We start from the raw sequence: 20,981 nt of genomic DNA, 5'->3' as shown, positions 1-20,981 counted from the left end.
ATGTTGATAACTCTTGCCCTGTGAAGTTGCGTTGGGTATTGCGATATTTAGCCCAGTGACGTCGAATGCCATTTCCTAATGCTGCAACTGCTATTTCCTTGCTTAAATAGAAGCTGGAGACTCCAACAAATCAGTCAACGGGATCACTTACCGATACGATACATATTTCTCATATCGGGAATGAAATTGATGCTTTGTGGAAATAGGAGGAACAATATTGGGGGCTTCGGTCAAGAATACAACAGCTATCATATGAGGACAGAAATACACGTTTTTCCATACTAATACAATCCAAAGGCGACTTCGCAACCGCATTTCAATGCTCAAGACACTATAGGGAGATTGGATTTGAGGATATTCACCGTTGCAACATTACATTCTATCTTACTTTAGCGACCTATATTATACCCAAGGTAACCGACGGTTTGAACCAATCCTCGCCCACTATCCCGCTATCGTTACCGAAGATATGAATAATTTTTTAACTCAAGCTGCAACTATAGATGATGTTCGGCTAGCGGTGTTTCAACTAGGATAATCTAAAGCGCCGGGATCTGATGGGCTTAGCGGTTTGTTTTACCAATATCACTAGGCTACTTGTCTGCAAGATATTCTCAAAATGGTTAATGGGTTTCTCCACATTGGTATGCTTCCTCGGTCTATCAATCATACACATATTACTCTTACACCCAAGGTGCCTCATCTAGAGTGTTTAGATCAGTATCGTCCAATCGGTTTATGCCATTTATCATACAAGATTTGCTCAAAAGTCCTGGCCAATCGGCTTAGACCTCTACTACCAACTATTATACACCTGGAATGGAGTGCTCTTGTTTTAGGAATACAAATTTAGGATAACATACTAATCGTCCAAGAAATTCTTCACCAACTTCGAGTCCGTCAAAGAAAGCAACGATTTCGGGCTCTTTTGAAACTTGACATGAAGAAGGCCTATGATCGAATCGAATGGGATTTCTTGGAAGCCTGTTTACTTAAAATGGGATTTGCGGCCCAATGGGTATTATGGATCGGGGCTTGTGTCCAATCTGTTTCTTTTAGCGTCCTCCTAAATGGGGCCCCATTACTAGAGTTCTACCCCTCGAGGGGATTGAGGCAAGGTGATCCGCAATCGCCCTATTTATTTATTCTAGTATCGAATGTTTTGTCATCTATGTTAACCGCAACAATCCAAAAGGGGTGTCTTAAAGGCATTAAACCGAATCGTTATTGCCCAACTCTTTCACATCTTCTGTTTGCGGATGATTCTATTTTCTTCTTGATGCCAAGATATCTGAATGCCACAGTTTAAATGATATTCTAAACTAGTATTGATATGCCTCGGGACAGGCCATAAATCTAAATAAATTTGGGATGTATTTTAGTCGTGGATGCCCAAAACGGTTGAGGAGTTCTCCGGCTATTGAGATGCGGGTTCCGGAGTTAGCTCATATAGGAAAGTACTTAGGCCTTCCTTTCGACTGGGGTTAGACCAAAAAGGAATTGTTTTCCTAGATTTTAACATGAGTTCATAATAAATTAGCAGGCTAGAAAGAAAAACTATTTTCGCTTGTAGGGAAAGAAGTCTTAATCAAGGCAGTGTCCAAGCTATACCCCAGTATGCCATGACAGTTTTTAAGGTGCCTCTCTCGGTTTGCCATGCTATTGAAAGGAGGATTGCAGCCTTTTGGTGGTCTAATAAGGATGCGAGTTACGGTTTGCATTGGCGCAATTGGGAGCTTCTTAAAAGTAGCAAGCTTGATGGCGGACTTGGTTTTCGTGATCTTATTTGCTTTAACCATGCAATGCTTGGCCAAACCGCATGGAGGCTCCACTCTGACCGTGCCAGCCTTTAGGCTACCTTATTGATGGGCCTCTACTTCCCACATAGTTCATTTTGAGAAGCCATAAAGGGGGCAAGGCCATCCTAGGGATGGCAAAGCCTGTTGACCGGCCGCAACTCTATTGCCCCTTTTGTGCATTGGCAAGTTGGTAATAGAAATAGAATCCACATTCCCTATGATAATTGGTTACCAACTAGACCTATAGGTGGTGAACCAGCACCCCTCGAACCTAAACTACTTGCTGGTTTTATTACTCTGTCCTTTCAATGGGATGAACATCTCCTTTGCAATTTCTTCTCATCACAAAAGGTTGAAGAGATAATGACAATCCTTCTCACCGACCAGAATTCCCAAGATTGACTGCTGTGGGTTCAATCTACTTCGTGTCGATATTCGGTTAAAATAGCTTGTCGAGCACTCCAAATGTCAACCCCTACTAAGTCTATAGTATCTACCTCTCATCAGCCCCCTCCTTCTCTATGGAGACAAATATGGAAACTACCAAGTACCTCCTAAGATCGACATTTCCTATGGCGCGTGTGTCACAATGCAATATCGACAGCAGCTAATCTATTTCGACGAAACATCATACCCGACCCCGATTGCGGTCTTTGTCGCCAAGCCCTAGAAACCGTTGAACACTTGCTATTGTTGTGCCCCCGGACAACACAGATCTAGTCACATCCACTAATAAATACGTCGATTAACCAGTAGAGAATAACGCGAATTGAGGAATAGTTAATATACCTGCTGTAGAGACCATCACCGAACCAACCATTGGTGACCTTTATTGCCCATCTTCCGTGGCAAATTTGGAAAGCTAGAAATGCAATGATCTTCCGCCAACAATCACTGGATCCGGAACATACGATTTACACCGCACATGCTAATAATTCCAGCTATTGCAGATGGCAACCAAATAGACAACTACAAGCAGAAAACCTACATGAGCAATGGCGGCCTCCTTCGACCGGGACACAGAAATTGAATGTTGACGTGTCTTTCTTCTCGGGCGAGACGTCGGGAGTGGTCACGGTCATTCTACATGACGAGCGAGGAAATTGCATTAATGGCATTATCAAGGATGTCCCCGCCATTGATTCAGAGTAAGTTGAAGCGTTGGCACGTAAGGAAGGGGCACAATTCTAGGTGAATCGTCAACAATCTCAAACCGCATAGCAATCTACCTCGCTATCTCTTATTATTGAATCTGATTGTGCCAATGTAGTAGGAGATCTCACCTTCATGGCTTCTCTTCCGACGGATCAATGAAATCCTCAATCGGAGCAGAGGCCGTCACCGACTTCATGGCGCACAACTCCCATCCTTCTAGAATGTCTTCATATTCTGAATCGAGTTGGGCTCGCGGCTTCGTTCAACCACTATTCTAGAGACGCAAACTGAGTAGCCCATTGGATATGTCAAGCCTATAGACAGCAATACTTGCCCGATAACTGGACCTCCTCTCCTCCTTTTCTACTTCGGGTTTTCCTTTCTTCGGAGGCCCATCTGTCTTGTACTTTTCACCCTCCATGATCAGTAAATATAAGTGAAAGTTGAAGGACCAAGAAAAAAAAAATATATCTTCGGAATCGATCGGAATCTGGTCAAAAAATGTCTTTGGAGCCGATCATACCAGTTTGATTGAATCGATCAACGCCGATCAATTGTCAATAGTCAGAGGCTCACGTGAACAAATGACATGGCAAGACGTTGACGTGGCAAAACCTGATGTGCCTTAACCTCAGGATGACGTCATCTTAATCAACGGTTGATTCTAGCACATGTTGAGAACATGTGGGGATGATGTCAGCGATGTTAGGAGCAGCTGGAGCGTACGTGTACAGTCGCGTGGTGGCGTGTACAGATGCATGAGACGACAAACGGCGATGCGGTTGGCGCGGTCTGACTCATCAGAGGACGGCAAGGTTGATGGTAATGCTTATTTCCCAAAACAAGCAGCTGAAGGCGTCGGAATAACACTCAATAGTAGCAAGCTTGGTCAATTCGAGACGGAGCGACGCATGGTGGCGTCTAAGACAATGTTGAGCGGCCATTCGCGAAGAAATTCCAAGATTTAATTTGTCTGAGGGTAGTAAGTTTGGTGGTGGTGTTATTTTTTCGAAACAAGCTGTGAAATACTATAGAACATCTACATTAGACTATGGACTGGCGGAAAGATGCGGCCAGTACAGTTGGCAGTGTTGCAAACATCGTAGAGAAATGCGGCCGATGCAGTTGGAGTTGTTTACTCGATGGACGATACCTCAGATGACAATAAGTGCTTTGATACCAAGTTGAGAATCGTGATGAAAGAGAGAAAATTGAACATCGTATATGCATTACAGAAATGAAGAAAATTGAACATCATATATGCATTACAGAAATGAAGAATACAAACCCCCATATATAGGATGAGAATACAATTAGACTTAAGTACAATTCATGTAAATGATAATTAAATTGATCCTAAATCTAAGCTTTAAGTTTGAACAAGTTAGCGGGCTCCTATTGTTGATGCTCACAATGGGAATCGCAAACTTGTCGAAGCTCTCACCACAAGATTGACCTATACCACAAAAACGGGGTCAAGACGTCCTAGTTTTATATCTGGATTCGTCGTCCGATGCTTAAACCAGTGTTCATATGAGTGAGAGAAGCTTGAGAAGAAATTAAGGAAATAAAAATGGTCAGCCCCCTATTTGTATGCTTGAATCAGCATCTATGAGTTACCCCGTTTGGTAGATTACCCAGTAATACTTGACAGGTAAAGAGTAAAAATAAGAAAGAGAAATTGAGACACAAGGTTCTATCCCAATTGACCCTAAACTTAGAATTACATCGAGCAGATGATTCCACTATAATCAGCACCTCTCAAACTCCGACATCTCTATTATAACTTTCAATTACAAGAGAAATAGATTATTTATGACAATAATTGTTGATGAGCACAAATCCAAACTATCAATAAAATAAGGACTTTACTCCAAATTCTAAGGAGTGTGAACCACAACCTAACAGCCGTTGGATGACAAGTAAATGAGATGGCTTGAGGAGCAACATCTGTATTGTCCTTAGTGACAAATGCACGTTCAAGCCTTTCAGATAAAGATAGCACCGTTCTCTTTTCCAATGAGGCGATCTCAAAGCAGTGTTTTGACAAATGTCATCAGTCGAAGAACTCGGACCCTGAAATCATGTTTCGATGGGCCTTCTCGTCTAGTCGTGTTACTTAATTAGTACGTGCAAGCACAACAGGGGTCAGGAGTCAACTGGTTAGGTACAACAACCTCCATCACTTGCCTCTCCCTCTGTTCTCAGTCTCATCAAGTATGCCTGATGGGCAGAAGGTAAATGGATTCCACATATTATTCTTCTTTGCTATGGTGATTGCTGCGAAATGCACAAAGCAAGTCAAGATGTCATACATTCTGGACGGTCAGATTCGGCGGTCCATATCTCGATCGTCAAAGCAATCAATGTAACTAACACACATCGCATCGACTTATGTTCTTCTCCGACGTTTATGCTAGATGTATAAAGGAAGTTACATGGATGTTTGGTCTAAGCCATTGGTTTAGATAGTGCAATCTAGCCTGTTTCCTTTTTGGTCGGAGCCTGTTTACTGTGTTACAAGGGAGAAAAAACGAAGGCTGATGTCTGGAGCAAGGCAGGTTTGTAGATTAGCATCAGAAGGGAGTTAACGAATTTCAATAGCCACTTGATGGATTGATGAAGATAATTTTTAAGGTACTTTTCCAACTGCTGCTTGACCTCCAAAAGTGAATTCTCTACCTTCTAAACAATTGGAGAAATGCGAGAGTTACCAAACAAGTCATAAACCTATTGTAATTATATTAATTCAGTCCCAAAACTATTTTTCTTTGCGCCAATTGAGTCATCAATCTTTTGCACTTTTGCCAATTTAGTCTATTTAGTCACTTTTGACTGAAAATCGCTTGCGTTGACGTGGTGCTACTGGGGTTGACGGGTATTTATTGATTTATTTATCCCCTTTTTCTTTTCTTTCTCTTTTTTTCATCCCTTCGTCCTTCTTCCAGTTGGTCACTAGACCTTGGTGACCTACCAAAGTGAGGATCGGTAAGGTCGACCTTGCCAACCCCTAGCGAAGCTTGCCCCTGCTAGCCGCTAGTGAAGGCGGGCAAGACAAGGTGAACCTTACTCACCCCATGCGTGGCTCGACCTCTCCTAGAGATGATAAGGTCGGTGAGATTGAGCCTTGCTAGGGTCGGGCAAGGAGACGGTGAGCTTTGCTTGCCCAAGCATAGCTCGACCTCGACCTCGCCCATGCCAATGGCTGGTGGGGGCAAGCTTGCCTAGAGGGCCGGCGATATCAACCTCGCTGGCCCTTGCTTTTGGCTGGTCACCGAACCTCGAGGACCAGCTAGATGAAGAAGGGAAGAAAAAAGAAGAAGAAAGAGAACAAAGAGAAAAAAAAAAGGATAAAGAAAAGGAAAAAGAGAAAATAAATAAATAAATCAAGAAAATAATATATTATTATTTAAAATTGTTCAAGTCAAAGCAAGCCACGCCCGTCAGCGATTTTCGGCCAAAATTGACTGGATAAATTAAATTGGCACAAATAAAAAAAGTTTAGGATTCAATTGACAAAAAAAAGTTCAGAACTAAATTTGCACATTTATAATAAGTTTAGGACTATTTTGATAATTTTTCTGGAGAAGTGCGGGATAAATGCATCAACTAGTTCATGGAAGACCCCGGTTTCAGACTGCTAAATCATATATTGGCCGCCTCGATCAAAGTCGCTGGGGAACGGTGGACACAAGATTGCGCTCGGTGTTGTGTGCAACATCATAGCAGTCTGGAAAAAAATGCCCCAACATGTTCTAAAGGGTCTCATAAACCGTGATACTAGTGTTGGTTATGCTACATGAACCCTTTTTGGAAGAGGAGCAGCTCTTATTTCGTCCGTAAAACTTCGGGTTGTGGTGGTTAATAGAATAATTAAATATTGAACATGTCTACATCTAACCGCTTAAACTTTTAAAACAATTGATAATGGTCTCACAAAATCTCACATGGTATCAGAGTAGCGGGTTCTAAGTTCGAATCTTTCATAATGGTTAGCAATGATCCCAAAAAATCTCACAGTGATAGAAGGTTGATGTTAATGACCTGGGATCACCAAGCCTCTGGATCACATCCCCAACTCGAGTTCCATCTGTCGAAACCACCTATCCACATCTTAGTCATCCACCTGGTCCATAAAGCTTGAATTACCTCCCTGGGCAATGCCCGTCGAAACCTTACCCTGTGGGCTCCGATGTCACGCGACTAGGAGCATGTCCACCTTGTTTACCTGGGTAGAATATTGATCCCTGGTGATACACCCAGCCTCCGCCACGGATGTAGGCTCCTGAGGCACGTAGGGCTCGTGGGCAGAAGAGGCAATAAGCGTGTTCATGGCCAAAATGGTCGTACAACGGAAGGAGGTGTAGGAAATTGTTGGGGGTAGTAGCAAGGCCTTGGATTTTGAAGCAATATGGGGATATGATATAGGCCTCGGATACCATCCATTTCTTGAGATTTCGTTGGAAGGGGAGAGGTAGATCTCGAGTATCAAAAGTTGCGTATGGCGTTCACTTTCATGCCAAAAGTTTTAGTCGGATTATTTAAGTGCCAAATCGAAGAAAAAATTATAGTGCCTCCGACGAGATATTCCGGCCAAAATTAACACGTGATATAAATAAATAATTTTTTAATATAAAGTGGCATTTTAAAAAATAAGTCCACGAGGACTTATGAACTTTTTAAAAAATCAAAATAAATTAAAAATAGATTTAAAAATAAGCTAAAAATAAACTGATTTTACAATACAAATTTTATTTAAAAATAAATTGAAAATAAGCTTAAAAATTTAACAAAAAGAAAACCGTCAAAAGAAGGGGGCGAGGATTGAAGAACCAAGCAGCGAGGGATGTGTTCTTCATTTTTTTGTTTTTTGTTTAGCTTATTTTAAATCTATTCTAAATAAAATTTGTATTAAAAATCGGATTTGAACAAAAAATGATGCTGTTTTAGCCACATCATTCCCACGTATGAGAGAAAAAATATTAAGAAACGTCAGTATTTTCCACTAGTCCATATTGATGGAGTTAAAATGAACAATTCGATTGCACCAATTTGATAAGTTTTAGGACTTGAATATACTTTTTGTAAGTTTTAAAACTCATTACACTTTTGTAACAAATTTTAGGATCTCTAGTACACAGATCATTTTTTTGGAATTTGTAGCTTTTTATTTTTTTAATCTAAATAAGTTTGTACTTTTTATTTTATTATGTTTTATCAATTTTTAAATTTTTTTACTGTTGAAGGAACCTCCGGTGAGCCACATCAGCTTCAAATACTAATAAAAAAAAGCTATGTCGAGTTTCCGGCCAAGTAGATTGGAGTTGGCCCTTATGTGATAGATTTTTCAAAAAACTGGCATGTAAGTGATCCGAGTGAAATTTTTTGCACTAGAATGAGTATTTGAAGCTCGACATAGCTTTGAAGCTCATTTTTTGCACTAGAATGAGTATTAAAAAAAAAAATTGCACTAGAATGAGTATTTGAAGCTCGTCGGGAATTTGACCTCCACCATAAAAACGGGGTCAAGGCGTCCAAGTTTTGTGTCCAAATTTGCCCTCCATACATGGCTGATATTACATTCTGTGTTTTTCTTATTAACACTCCATAAGAAAAAAATGTTAATTGCAAGTAAAGAATTGTATTTAACTTAAGAGATTCGCCCAAAAAAAAAAAAACTTACTTTTAAGATTTTGTGAAGACCAATATCAATTGTTTTAAAAACTTAAGCTATTATATGAAGGCGTAATCTGTCTAGAAATGTTTGAACTTAGGACCTTCTACTCTGATATCTATGTAAGATTTTATGTAGACCTACTAACTTGTCTAAAAATTTGAACTATTAGATGAAGGTGTTGTTTTGATATTTAATTACTCTAACAATATTCATATATAAAGACAGGATTGAATATATCTATATTGTTGGGAATTTTTTGAAATTGTTCTAACCATGCAAAATATTGACTTACCACCTTGCGAATCGAATATATTAGAGAATTTAATCTGTACTTTTTAGAGCAATTAGCAAAGAATGAAAGAGAAAAGAAACTCAATGCATACGATATAATTCCAATAAATACAATGTGTGCGTGCTATTATCAAGCACCTAATACATAGCGTCCAATAAATAAAGAAGACTGCCATTGTAATGAACCAACAGACGTAAAATTAACAAGCAGTTCCTAAATTAAGCTCTGTACCCATCACAACAAATCACTGACATAAATGATACGAATTCGTACCTGCAATCTAGACCGGATCAGCCGGCTTTGAGCAGAAAAAATATTTCACGCTGTATATGGCAAGATGTAATGACAAGAAAACAGCGACTATCCAGTAATCCAAAACTCTTGAACATTCCGAGAATCTGACTAGCTCGAGCAGCATCCACCGCTCTTGATAGCTGACACATCCTTACCAACATCGATCTTCTCTCCCTTAGATGGCACAGCAGAGCCATTTGCCTGCTCACTTGATTCCAAGGCCTTCTTGTTCACAATGTTGTAAATCTGAGTCAAGACTTCAGAGAAAGCATTCTCCACGTTGGTCGCCTCGAGTGCGGAAGTTTCCATGAAGAAGAGGGCCTCTCTCTCCGCAAATGACTTCCCGTCCTCTGTTGAGACTGCCAGGAGGTGCCGGAGATCGGACTTGTTGCCGACGAGCATGACCACAACGTTGGGGTCTGTGTGATCCCTCAATTCCCTTAACCATCTCTCTGCATTTTCAAACGTGGAGTGACGAGTAACATCGTACACAAGTAATGCGCCCACAGCTCCCCGGTAATAAGCGCTGGTGATGGCGCGGTACCTGCGGAAATTGAGGGAATGTAGTATAGCGGAAGATAAGCAAGTATTGGCAAAACACAATCTAACAGTAGTATGAGGTCATCGCGAGAGGTCTTTAAATTAACAAAACTGACAGTTCCAACAGATACTATCACAACATAACTTCTTTAGACCAACAATACTGAAATGACAGTGCCGAACAGTCATTATCACTATATGACTAAACTCATGAACTTCGGCCGGTAAACTGGACAAAAGGCAAACACCACCATAAGACCATAATCACAAGCGGACAGCTTCAGGGTTTGAGCACTCACAAAGCTTCTGGTCTTTTAGGTCTCTTCTACATTTACTTCTGGTAAAAGAATCAACAAAGGATAAAAATGAAAAAATGAGAAGAAAAACAGAAGCAGGAGAAAAAGTTCAGGGGAAAGAACTCCAATTGGACCCACAATCATTGTTAAGCATCTATTGGTTGTCTCTTTTTCAACGAGGAGAAGTAAATACCATTATTAGCCCAACTTGTGAGGAACAAAAAGTGAAATTGAAGTGCCATCAGTTTGAATGCCTGCGTATGTCATCATCATCCTCATTATGGTGAAAAAACTATGAGGGCAGTCCATCTGATGAAAAGATCAAACTAAAGGGGAGCTACAAACTCACGACATATGGTTTATACTGAGAAAAATATGCAATATCGTAAACTGAGCCATTAGAAAAGTGAGCCAGTTGTACATCTTCTTTTGGTGAGATAGCCCCCATACTTTCAGAATCAGCAAGACTAAGAGAGTACCCTCTGCTAAATATTCATCTGCCTTTTGTTAAAATCAACATTTACAATACTGTAATCACTTATTTGGCATAAGAATTTTTACAGATTATCAACTAGAGTTCTTAACTGTAAAAAGAAAAGCATATTTTGGTTACTCTTTTACACTTGCCCATTTTATTCTTTTGAGAGAGAGAGAGAGAGAGTTCTACACTCAACAAGAATTTGTTCGCAAACAAGGTCAGTTTCACACGCATAGCAACACAATTTGCTGGAACTTGCAAAACTTAGGATGTCATCATGAAATTCTCGAACTTCCGTGAGTCACTGCAGGCTTTAACTCAAAGAAGGACGGATCTTACATGCCTGAGGGATATTTCCTCTTTAGTTAGTAATGTCTCGCACCATTGCATATTCTCATAAGTTTACTAACTTTGCTTTGAACTTATTATGTGTCAATATTCTGTTTCTCAAAATTCATCAATCACCCAAGGGCATTCTTAATGTATCTGAACTTGTAGGTGGGAGTCATAGAGATATTTTCTTGAGTATCTAAACATGCAGATGATTAGAGTATTCCTTGAGTAACCCAGATCCCTTGTAAAGCAATCTGACCAAACTTGCAATGAAGCACAGCAGTTCATGGATGTTTTCTATTCCTATAATCTGGTGAACGATGAAGTTCTATACCATACTTTGATGACTGCAACAGAAACTGCGCCTTAAATGTAAGCAATTTCCACAATTTGGATGAAAAGTAAGATGTATTCACATAATGTTAACATGGTATAAACTCATCCTCAAACAACATGACCTACCACAGTTGCCTGTTCCACTATATCTGTTATGTACTAACACCATCCATAATACTGATACCAGAGTACATAATCAAACTCACTGTTGAAGAGTTCAAATTAAAATAAAATATGTATTTCCAACTAATATTAATAGTTAAAAGGTGACTATAATCAAGTGACGCCATAAGTAGGAAATTCATTAAACTATGATGCATGAGCATCAAATTCCATTGAAGACCATTTGATGTTTAAGCAAGCAAATGGAGATTTCAGCCACAATATGACCCAATGGTTCCAATAAAGAGAAGGAATTGAAGATGGAGTTTTTATAAGTTGAAGAATATAGGTTCCTCCAGCTGAATCAAAGGTTGAAAGGATGTTTTCTAATTTGAGCTGTTTCCTAGTTTAAGTTAATTTGATGTTTCCTAGTTTGATATTTCCTAGTTTCAGGTTTCCTACTTTGACGTTCCTAGTTTGATATTTCCTAGTTTAAGGGGTTTCCTATTTTAACATTTCCTAGTTTGAAGTGTCCTAGTCCCTCTATATACAAGAGGTGCTTCTGAATTGTAAGTGGCAGAGTTGTGAGTTAATATTACATGAGAATTTCTCTCAAGTGAGTGATTCTTTCGGCTCTTTATCCAATTGGTTGGTGTGAACCTTCCAATTCTTTATCCTTGATTGGTGAAGTAATCCTTTAGGACTTGGTGGTGAACGTTCAAGTTATTTATCCTTTGGCTGGTGGGGTAATCCTTTATGCCTTGGAGGTGAACTCTTCAATCCCAAAGTTATTTTCTTCGCAAATAAACGAAACACTTTCATTCCATTAAACACGTTCAGCAAGCTCACCCAGTCCCACCACACATCAGTTATTCCATGGGACAAACATGGTTAAGAAAAGAACATCTAGCAACTATCAAGTCCAAAACTTCATTGTTTTGCATCGTTGTAATAACGATGACAATCATTATATCAAAATCCTGAAAGACTCATAAAGCCTATTGGCTCCATAAACAGTAAGTCTCTGCAAGACAGCACCACACTGGATGTTCTTCCACAAGGATCCCAATCATTCACACCCATTAAGTTGGGGGAAGAGAAAGAGCCCTATATGTCGGCAGATGAATTATGAAGATCTAATTTGCCATCACCCATACAAACCAATCTAGCCTCGCCCAGGAAATAAAAAAAAACTCAAGTGACACAAAGAGAAAACAAGGGCCATTACCAGACAGCAACTGAGCTTAATTTCACAACAGTCCCCCTGTAAATTGAACTACATGGGGAGATGACCCTGCCTAATGACTTCAGAGATCTACCAAAACTGGCAGAACTAAAAAATAACCAAACCTGAAACTTGTCCAATTTGAAACATACGTCCTAACAAAAGCAGATCAACCATTCCAAAAGAAAATCCCCAAGAGAAACAAGATCCAACTGCATAGTACCCTACCTCCAACCCAACAGTATCATCTAGGAACTCGAGACCCAGATCACCCAGAAGCACAATCACAAAGCAATGACGACACAACTGCGGAGGCCAGCAAGCTAATATCAAAGATGACAAGACCGAGAAACGCTTTCCCTGCGCAAGCCAAAAGGCCTCACCTTTCTTGACCGGCAGTGTCCCAAATCTGGGCCTTGATGACCTTGCCATCGACATTCAAGCTCCGGGTGGCGAACTCGACTCCAATGGTGGACTTCGACTCGAGGCTGAACTCGTTCCTGGTGAATCTGGAGAGCAGGTTGGACTTGCCCACGCCAGAGTCGCCAATCAGAACAACCTTGAAGAGGTAGTCGTAGTCATCTTCTGCTCTGTACCCTGCCATTTTGCTCAGACCCGAGAGAGAGAAACAGAGAGAGAGTTGTTTTCGAGAGCTACCCAGCAAGTTGCAAGACGCAGCCTTTTCTTTTCTCGTTTAAGAAACAAGATCCCTGGTCTAATCAAAGTTTAAGCGTGTGTACTTTTCTCCATTTTTTACGTTTTATTGTCCGGGTGAAGAAAAAGTAGAGACCACTGACATGGGAAATCCTAGATTTGGTCCCTGAGTTTGCGAATTTTTCTCAATCAAGCAGTTGAACTTTTAATTAATCAAATTGAGCCCAGAAAATTAGCATTATTTATCCAATTAAGTCCCCTCCAGTATTAGTTTGAGTTGACACAAAGAGTCTGAAGTGAAAAAACTCTTTTTCGTTGTGTTTATCAGTTAATTCATTAGGCTTAAAATCTTAAAAAATGAATATCATGACCCTATTTTATAGGGGTGAGCAACCGGACTGGGTTTACCCGGAACCCGAATCGGCCCACCCGAAAAACAGGGTCGGGAATCGGTTCTTGCTCAAACCGGTTCGGGTTTCGGTTCCAATTTTTGGGAACCGGTTGAAACCGGTCCGGTTTCCGGTTCTAGGTGAAAACCCACCCGGACCGGTTTTAGAACCGGTTTTTAGTTACTTAAAAAAAAAAAAAAGACACCATAATGTAGTATCCAAATAACTATGATTTTGGTTTTATGCTCGTGGTGTTTGAGTTTTTCTAGTGTTGGTTCATGCGCGTTAAATGTGGTATCTTTTAGCATGTTATTTGGATCTTACAATTTCATTTCTTTTTTAATGGGTACAACGAAAATTGAAGTGTGATAGAAAGATTTGCACTATGTTAATTCAAGATTCTGGAGGATCATTGTTGCTTTTGATGGATTGCAACTTTTATTTTTTATATCAAGGTTTGTTGCTTTTGGTGAATCATACTATTATTTATTATTATTTTTTGGATTGTTGCTTTTGGTGTATTATAATTTTTTTTGCTCATTTCATCAATGCTCATATTATTTTGATGAAAAAAAAAGGGAAAACAGGTTCTCGAGTAGACCACGAAACCGGACCGAAAAACAGGGTCGGTTCCAAAACAGGTTCCAAGACAAACAGAGTCGGTTCTTGGTTCTAAAAACTAGGAACCGATTATAACGGGGTCGGTTTCGGGGTCTAGGTCCGGACCCGGCCCACCCGGCCCATGCTCACCCCTACTATTTTAGTGTCACAAGACAGTGTTTGAACCACGATCGTGCGGCGACCGGGAGATGTTTGGGTAATGCTTGCCCGAATCAAGCCTTGACCCAAGGATCGTTCACACGTGCTTACAACTCACGAGAGAGAGAGAGAGAGAGAGAGAGAGAGAGAGAGAGAGAGAGAGATCTATCGCTTGATGAATGTTTTCAATGTGGGGGTTTCACCCCTGTTTATACAAAAGAGGGCAATTTCAAATAGCCCATTGGAATACCCAATTTCGTAATTTTCTGCTCGTCATATTCCCCTTGTCTTGCATTGCATGAGTTCTTTGTCTTGCATGGTTTGTCCCTTTGTGAGTCTTTTAGCATCCCCCATAGCTGAATCATTGTGTGAACTATCCCATCGATGTTCTAGGAGCCCTTGGGAGGCAAGGGATCTTGGTGACTCCTCATCTGCCTGCTCGCTTGCTCGGTCTTCATCAGGTCGTTCGATGCGTCATGCAGATCGGTCGCTGGTTGATGCACAACATCGTCCGTGGCATCATGCTGAATGAGTCCTGCATCGTATGTTGGTTCAGGGTGAATGAGCACTACATCAGTCCTCGATTCATCCTAATCGAGCGATGCATCATGCTAGTTCAGGCTGTATGATCCGTGCATCGTGCATGGATCCATTTAGTTTGTTCACTACATCGTGTAGCAATTCATGTTCTGATGTATCCGCTGATTCACTTGTTCGACCGTTTTAGCTGATGCTTGGTCGAGTGGGATCGATGTTGGTTGATCCACACGCCTTGCCATGCATTGGTTAGATGAATGAATCATGGTATGGCCGGTTGATCGTGTCATGGTCCATTCTCAATTGAGGATTTAGTTGGAAAGTGATATTCTCCCCACCAAATCGAGCGACGTCCTCGGCGCTCCTGTCCCGAGATCATTCGCTTGACTTGGTGAGCGTTGGCGATTATTCTTCCTTCAGTACCGCCTATTCCACTTCTCTGCCGGCGAGCGAACCTAGGGGAATCCACAAAGAATGTTGTCTCTACTCAGCCCCGTCCGTGTTGCTTGACCAGTCGGCCATTTCGGGAAATAAGATATGGATCGACACCTCATATGAGGATGACGTACGCTGCTATTCTATCCTCAGGTTGTCCGAAGGATGCTGTGCTCGCTTGGCCTCAAGCTCGTCCATTGTCGGCTTGTTGTCCGCGATTTGAATCGTGGCGATGCTATTGGTATTGGCCAACCCAAAGATCAATGGCATCATCGTTGGGCACTTTGGGTCAGCGATGATAATTACCTTACCTTGTACGTCGACCATCACCTTGGCTTCATAAAAAAAATTCAACCCCAATATGGAGTCATAATCGTCCAGCGGAATGACGTTGATGGGAGTTCGCCACGCCATCCACCGATTTCAAGATCCACCTTCCAAGCTACGCCAACGATCAACTTATCTACCGAGTTGGCTAGTTTAAATAGTTACCCATTCGGCTCTACCCGCAGCCCCAGCCACTTTCCCGCTTCACTCAGCATGAAGATATCTGACGCATCGGTGCCAACCAAGACGTTTAGTGTCGTTTTGCATGATCCGACGTGCACCTTGATTTCCACGAATGCTAGACTCGCTGTGCTCGTGGATGGCTTCTTGGGCGAAGCTGGAGTTTTCCCTGCGTTCGCCGGGTCAATTATCTTGATGGTCTGGAGTTGGATTTCTCGTTGTTTTGGCTCTTGTTGCTCCGTTAGCTCATCTTTTTCCTTTTTTGAGGTGATCAAGGTGTTGATTTTGTTTTTGTGTAGGCACTCATTGACCCAATGATCTCCTTAGCAAATGAAGCACGAGGATGGTGGCGGCTTCGTGCCTTGGGGACAATTGCCCTTTGGGTAGGACGGTGTGGACGTCCCCTCTACTCATGTTCATCGCTCAGGTCATAGACCACGGTTGCCATCATGATCGTTGTCGTGGTGAGGATCAGTTCCCCCACCATTGCCCTTAGATTTGGTCTCATCGTACTGATGAAGATCAATGAGGGACTCAGCCATCGTGAGAGCTTTGGATAGCTCTTGCATTTCACGACGTTCCAACTCCATCTTTGCCCACGATTTGAGCCCGTCCACGAATGTGAACAAGGCCTCGGCGTTGGTCATGTCCGGGATCACGAGCATGAGCTCGGAGAACTCCCAAACGTACTTGTGGACATCTCCCTTTTGTGAGAGTCGGCACAGCTTGCTTCAGGCTTCATTCGTGGTGCATTCAGGGAAGAATTGCTCACGGAACGCAACAGCAAACTATCGGGCCAGTGAGTGATAGGTCTCGCACCGCCGCTTGTCGTTGCATCATCCATCCCACCACAGCAACGTTACCACATACAAGTACATGGTAGCTATCTGCACCTTGGCTCCTTTGTCCATGATTCCCATGGCATCGAAGTATTGTTCGACTACCCAGAGGAAGTTTTCCACCTCTTTGGTAGATCGCTTTTGTGAGGGTCCGATCTCAATCTATGGCTCTGGTATTATCTTTGAGAGGATCCTGTGAGATCCTAGGCCGTCGCGTTGTTAACGGATTCTCGCTTAATTTGTTATAGTTTATAAATCAAGAGCTCATGCGAGAAATGCTGCGAAAGCCTTAAGAAGGGCAAATCACAGGAATTGAGGACAGGCACGAACAGACTCAGGGTCGGTCTTAAAAGGATTTATCTCGCGCACCAATCATACAATTACACATTCACACTCAACAAAACACCAAATTACCAATTAAATACATGTGTGTGTGTGTGTGTCATTAGGCTTACATTAGAGTTACACACAAGCTTTTGGGATAAAATCAAAAGGTGACTACCATCCACACTGACTACCTCCACTACCATGACTCTCATCCTAGCCCTTACTAATCTGCGGCCAAGTCAAAAAGTGTCTATCGCATATATAACTAATTACTTGTAGCTCCGAATACACCCATTACTCCACCTCACGGTCGTCGTCATTGTCGTCATCGGATGGCATGAACGACAGAGGATGAGACAAGTGTCCAGACGAGTTCAATATGAATAGAGATACGAAATGGAGCGAAATCAACATTTCCGACAAACCCACATCTATCCACAGTACTGAAACCAAAATTCGAAACTGTTTTGCAGGAAACTCGGGGTCGTAATACTCTTTCCACTATGTACAAAGTCAATAGGTGCATCATAACGAAGGAAGGGGATGGCGGGAGGAGTCGTCATACCTAATTATCTAAAAAATAGTTTAACCACACGAGTGAGCCTAGAGCTCAACAGTGAAACAATAAACTTAGCGACTAGCAAGCGATTCAATTACTCAATCAAGCGGGACTCGATATCCAAAACATGCAGGCATGAAACTCGAGACAACATCGCACCACTCATGCGACAATTCCTGACACGCATGTGAAACGCAAACAACTCCAAGTTTATTCTTTAGTTATCATTTCATTTTCGAGTTCATGTGGGACACATGCCTCATTTTTGTTCCAAGGGACACAGGCCTCGATTCCGAGTATTACCTTAGCTATTCGTCCATGGAACACCGGCCATATGAATCATGAGAGATACATACCTCGATCTTCCCCTACTCCGGGGCTCCATTCCAATGGGACACAAGCCATGGACTTCCCGATTTCCACTCATGCTCCCAGGGAGTGATTATTCGGACACAAGCAGATATCAAACATCCTCATTGGGACACAGGCCGACGGGATCCTCAAATTACATTATGTAGATTCAAATGCTACCCACACCATTCAAGACTCATTGAACACAACAAGCATCCCACACTAGTTCGATCATGCATTTTCTCATATCAGATTACAACTCATGCCTTGATTCTTAGATGCAATGCAACTCGACACTGAAATATGACAATCCAACGATAAATTGACACCATACACTCCACGTTCGACCAAGAACAAGACCCACAACCACCACACACACTTTTCACACTCGTCCCACATGCACGGCCGAACACCCACACAAGTCAAACAACTCAATTTCAACTAATTCAACAAAATTCACACGATCATACCACGCATTCAACGTACCCAAGACTCACAGTCGACAATTCAAGCAATGAATCCCCAAATCAATCTCGTTTCCTAACCCATGCAAGATTATATTTGTTTTCAAATACCCATTTTCAAAATACTATATTGCAGCCAATTAAGCGATAAATCAACAAGTAAGCATAAGAGTTAGAAGTTTCACTTGCCTTAGGATCGAAACTAAGTAAAGACGAAGCTGATTCATGACCAAATAGAAATCAACTCTTTCCTTTGGGTCGTGCGACCGAGAGCTCAAGAGAGGGAAATGAGCGGCGTCAAGGCTTGAAGGACAAGCTAGGATCGTCGGCGATGAGCCAAGGTCATGAGAGTCACCGCCGTTGCTATTAATGGCAAGCTTGAGCGGCGAGGGGCGCTATATGGGCAAGGGGAAGCTCGGGTAAAACTCACGAGGGAGAGGGAAATGGTGGTCTCGCATGAGAGGGAGAGAGGGAGAGAACGAGAGAAGAGAGAGAGGGGGAGGGATATATATATAGTGGGGGGTTTAATTGGTTCGGTCGTGGGTTCATTTCGTGTTCCAATCGAGCTCAATTTCCTTGACAGTTCAACCGGATCAAAGCTCAAGCTCATGCCATCCAAAACTCATAATCTGAGGTCATTGTCAAATACTCCAAAACTTATGACATAACATTATGCCTTAAAATCACACTTCATTTAACTTCAAATAGTTTCTTACTTGCCACATAATTGTCATTACAAAACTCATTTTACCTGCTAATTAAACGGACGAAAATTCAAGCCTTCAAAGCTCTCCCTTGAATAGTTGCGGTTTGGGCATGTCAAGGTTTGGACTCGACATCACAGTGATGACACCTTGTGTCACGGCTATTTTGCAAGCCTTGAATTCCTTCTTGAGTTGTTCAAGCTTACTGTCCGTAGCTGTCTTATAGGCCGTGTAATCGGCTTTAACAACCATGAGTTCCACTTGAAGGTTGCCAGTCAGCGCGTCCAGGGCGTCGGTTCACTCTACGGCTCTCCTAGCGACAATGTTTAAGCCGGAGTTGAACTTGTCGCGGAGTTCTTCCTTAAGCTTCTCAAGCCAATCCTTCTTCGCGTCGAAGAACTCGTCCATGATAGCCTTCATGTGGGTGATTTTTTCCTTGAATAGTGAGAAAGCATCACGTGAGGTAGCTCGATGTTTGTCTTTGTTCTTTAGATAGGGGTCCCAAGCGTCATAGCCACATAGCGCGTCCTGGTTATGGACGACCTTGTCACCAGCAGCAACATTGACAACAATAGTCTTATTTTAGACAACATCCTCTTGAACACTTGGTGTGCACCACTAACTTCTTCTTGGTGCAACAGCTCACACACACCTCCACAACCGGCTCCGATACCGCTTGTCATGGGGCAGTGTTTGAACCACGACCGTGTAGCGACTCGGGGATTTTTAGGTGGTGTTCGCCCGAATCAAGCCTTGGCTCGAGGATCATTCACACACGCTCACAACTCACGATTGGTGGAGAGAAAGAGAGGGAACCGAGAGAGAGATTCGGAAGAGAGAATGCTCTATTGCTTGGTGAATGCTGTGTACAAGGTGTTTACAATGTGGGGGGTTCACCCTTATTTATACAAAAAAAGGGCAGATTTGAATGGCCCCTTGGACTACCCAGCTTCGTCCTTTTCTGCTCGTCCTATTCCCCTTGTCTTGTATTGCATGGGTTCTTGGGTTATGTCTTGCATGGATCTTCCCTTAGTGAGTCTTTTAGGCTCCCCCATGGCTGAATCATTGTGTGAACTGCCCCATGGATATTCTAGAAGCCTTTAGGAGATGAGGGGTCTCGATGACTCTTCATGTGTCTGCTCGTTCGCTTAATCGTTCATCGGGTAGTTCGCTGCATCATGCAGATTGGCCGCCGGTTGATGCATAACATCGTCCGTGGCGTCATGCTGAATGAGTCCTGCATCGTACGTTAGTTCAGGGTGAACGAGCACCGCATCAATCCCGGATTCATCCTAATTGAGGGATGCACCATGCACTCAGTCAAGCTGTATGATTCGTCCATCGTGCATGGATCTATTCCGTTCGTCCACTACATTGTGCAATGATTCCTATTCTGATGTGTTTGCTGATTCATTCGCTCGACCGTCTTGGCTGATGCTTGGTCGAGTGGGATTAATGCTGGTTGATCCACATGCCCAACCAGGCATTGATTTGTTGAATGAATCATGGCATGGCCGGTTGATCGTGTCACGGTCCATTCTCGATCAAGGATTTAGGCGGACCGTGATATTAGACTATGAGACTTTTCAATATGATCGATAAGCTCAACTTTCACATCGGTACATTCTCCCGTGTCATTTCCTTTTTTGCGTTGTCATAATAATTATGTCTTTTACTGTGATCAATGGACTCCTCAAATCTTGAAGCCACAACAATCAGAGAGGGCGACAACCTTCCACAAATCCAAAGTTAGCATCTTTTTTGTCGCATGTATGCAAGCTAAAATTTAGATTAACTACCAAAAGGATCTTCTTCCTCTATCCCGAAACTGCAACTTCTCAGCGCTATGGAAATACTTCTGGACTAATTGCTGGGGAAATGAAGATTTGGCTTTTTTAGAGAAATCATAATGGAAATTCACTTGAAATG

At 42.1% G+C, this 20,981-nt stretch overlaps 1 protein-coding gene across 2 annotated transcripts; it reads right to left on the bottom strand.

Annotated features, from left to right (window-relative positions):
* Positions 1-9,051: 9,051 nt before the first annotated feature.
* On the bottom strand, positions 9,052-13,233 carry LOC115752934 (ras-related protein RABA1c). 2 transcript variants are annotated; one of them, XM_048285207.1, is made up of 3 exons: positions 12,911-13,049; positions 10,475-10,535; positions 9,052-9,761 (listed from the first exon to the last, which is right to left on the bottom strand). In XM_048285207.1, the coding sequence occupies exons 1-3, from the start codon at positions 12,963-12,965 to the stop codon at positions 9,326-9,328; spliced, it is 552 nt and encodes a 183-aa protein (XP_048141164.1). In that variant the 5' UTR covers positions 12,966-13,049; the 3' UTR covers positions 9,052-9,325. The 2 variants fall into 2 exon arrangements, with proteins under 2 accessions (XP_048141164.1, XP_030547229.1); XM_030691369.2 differs by lacking the exon at positions 10,475-10,535 and having other exon boundaries at positions 12,911-13,233.
* Positions 13,234-20,981: the final 7,748 nt, after the last annotated feature.

This window comes from Rhodamnia argentea, chromosome 9 (assembly GCF_020921035.1).
Source record: "Rhodamnia argentea isolate NSW1041297 chromosome 9, ASM2092103v1, whole genome shotgun sequence".
Lineage (NCBI taxonomy): Eukaryota > Viridiplantae > Streptophyta > Magnoliopsida > Myrtales > Myrtaceae > Rhodamnia > Rhodamnia argentea.
This window is presented reverse-complemented; position numbering and strand designations above follow the sequence as displayed.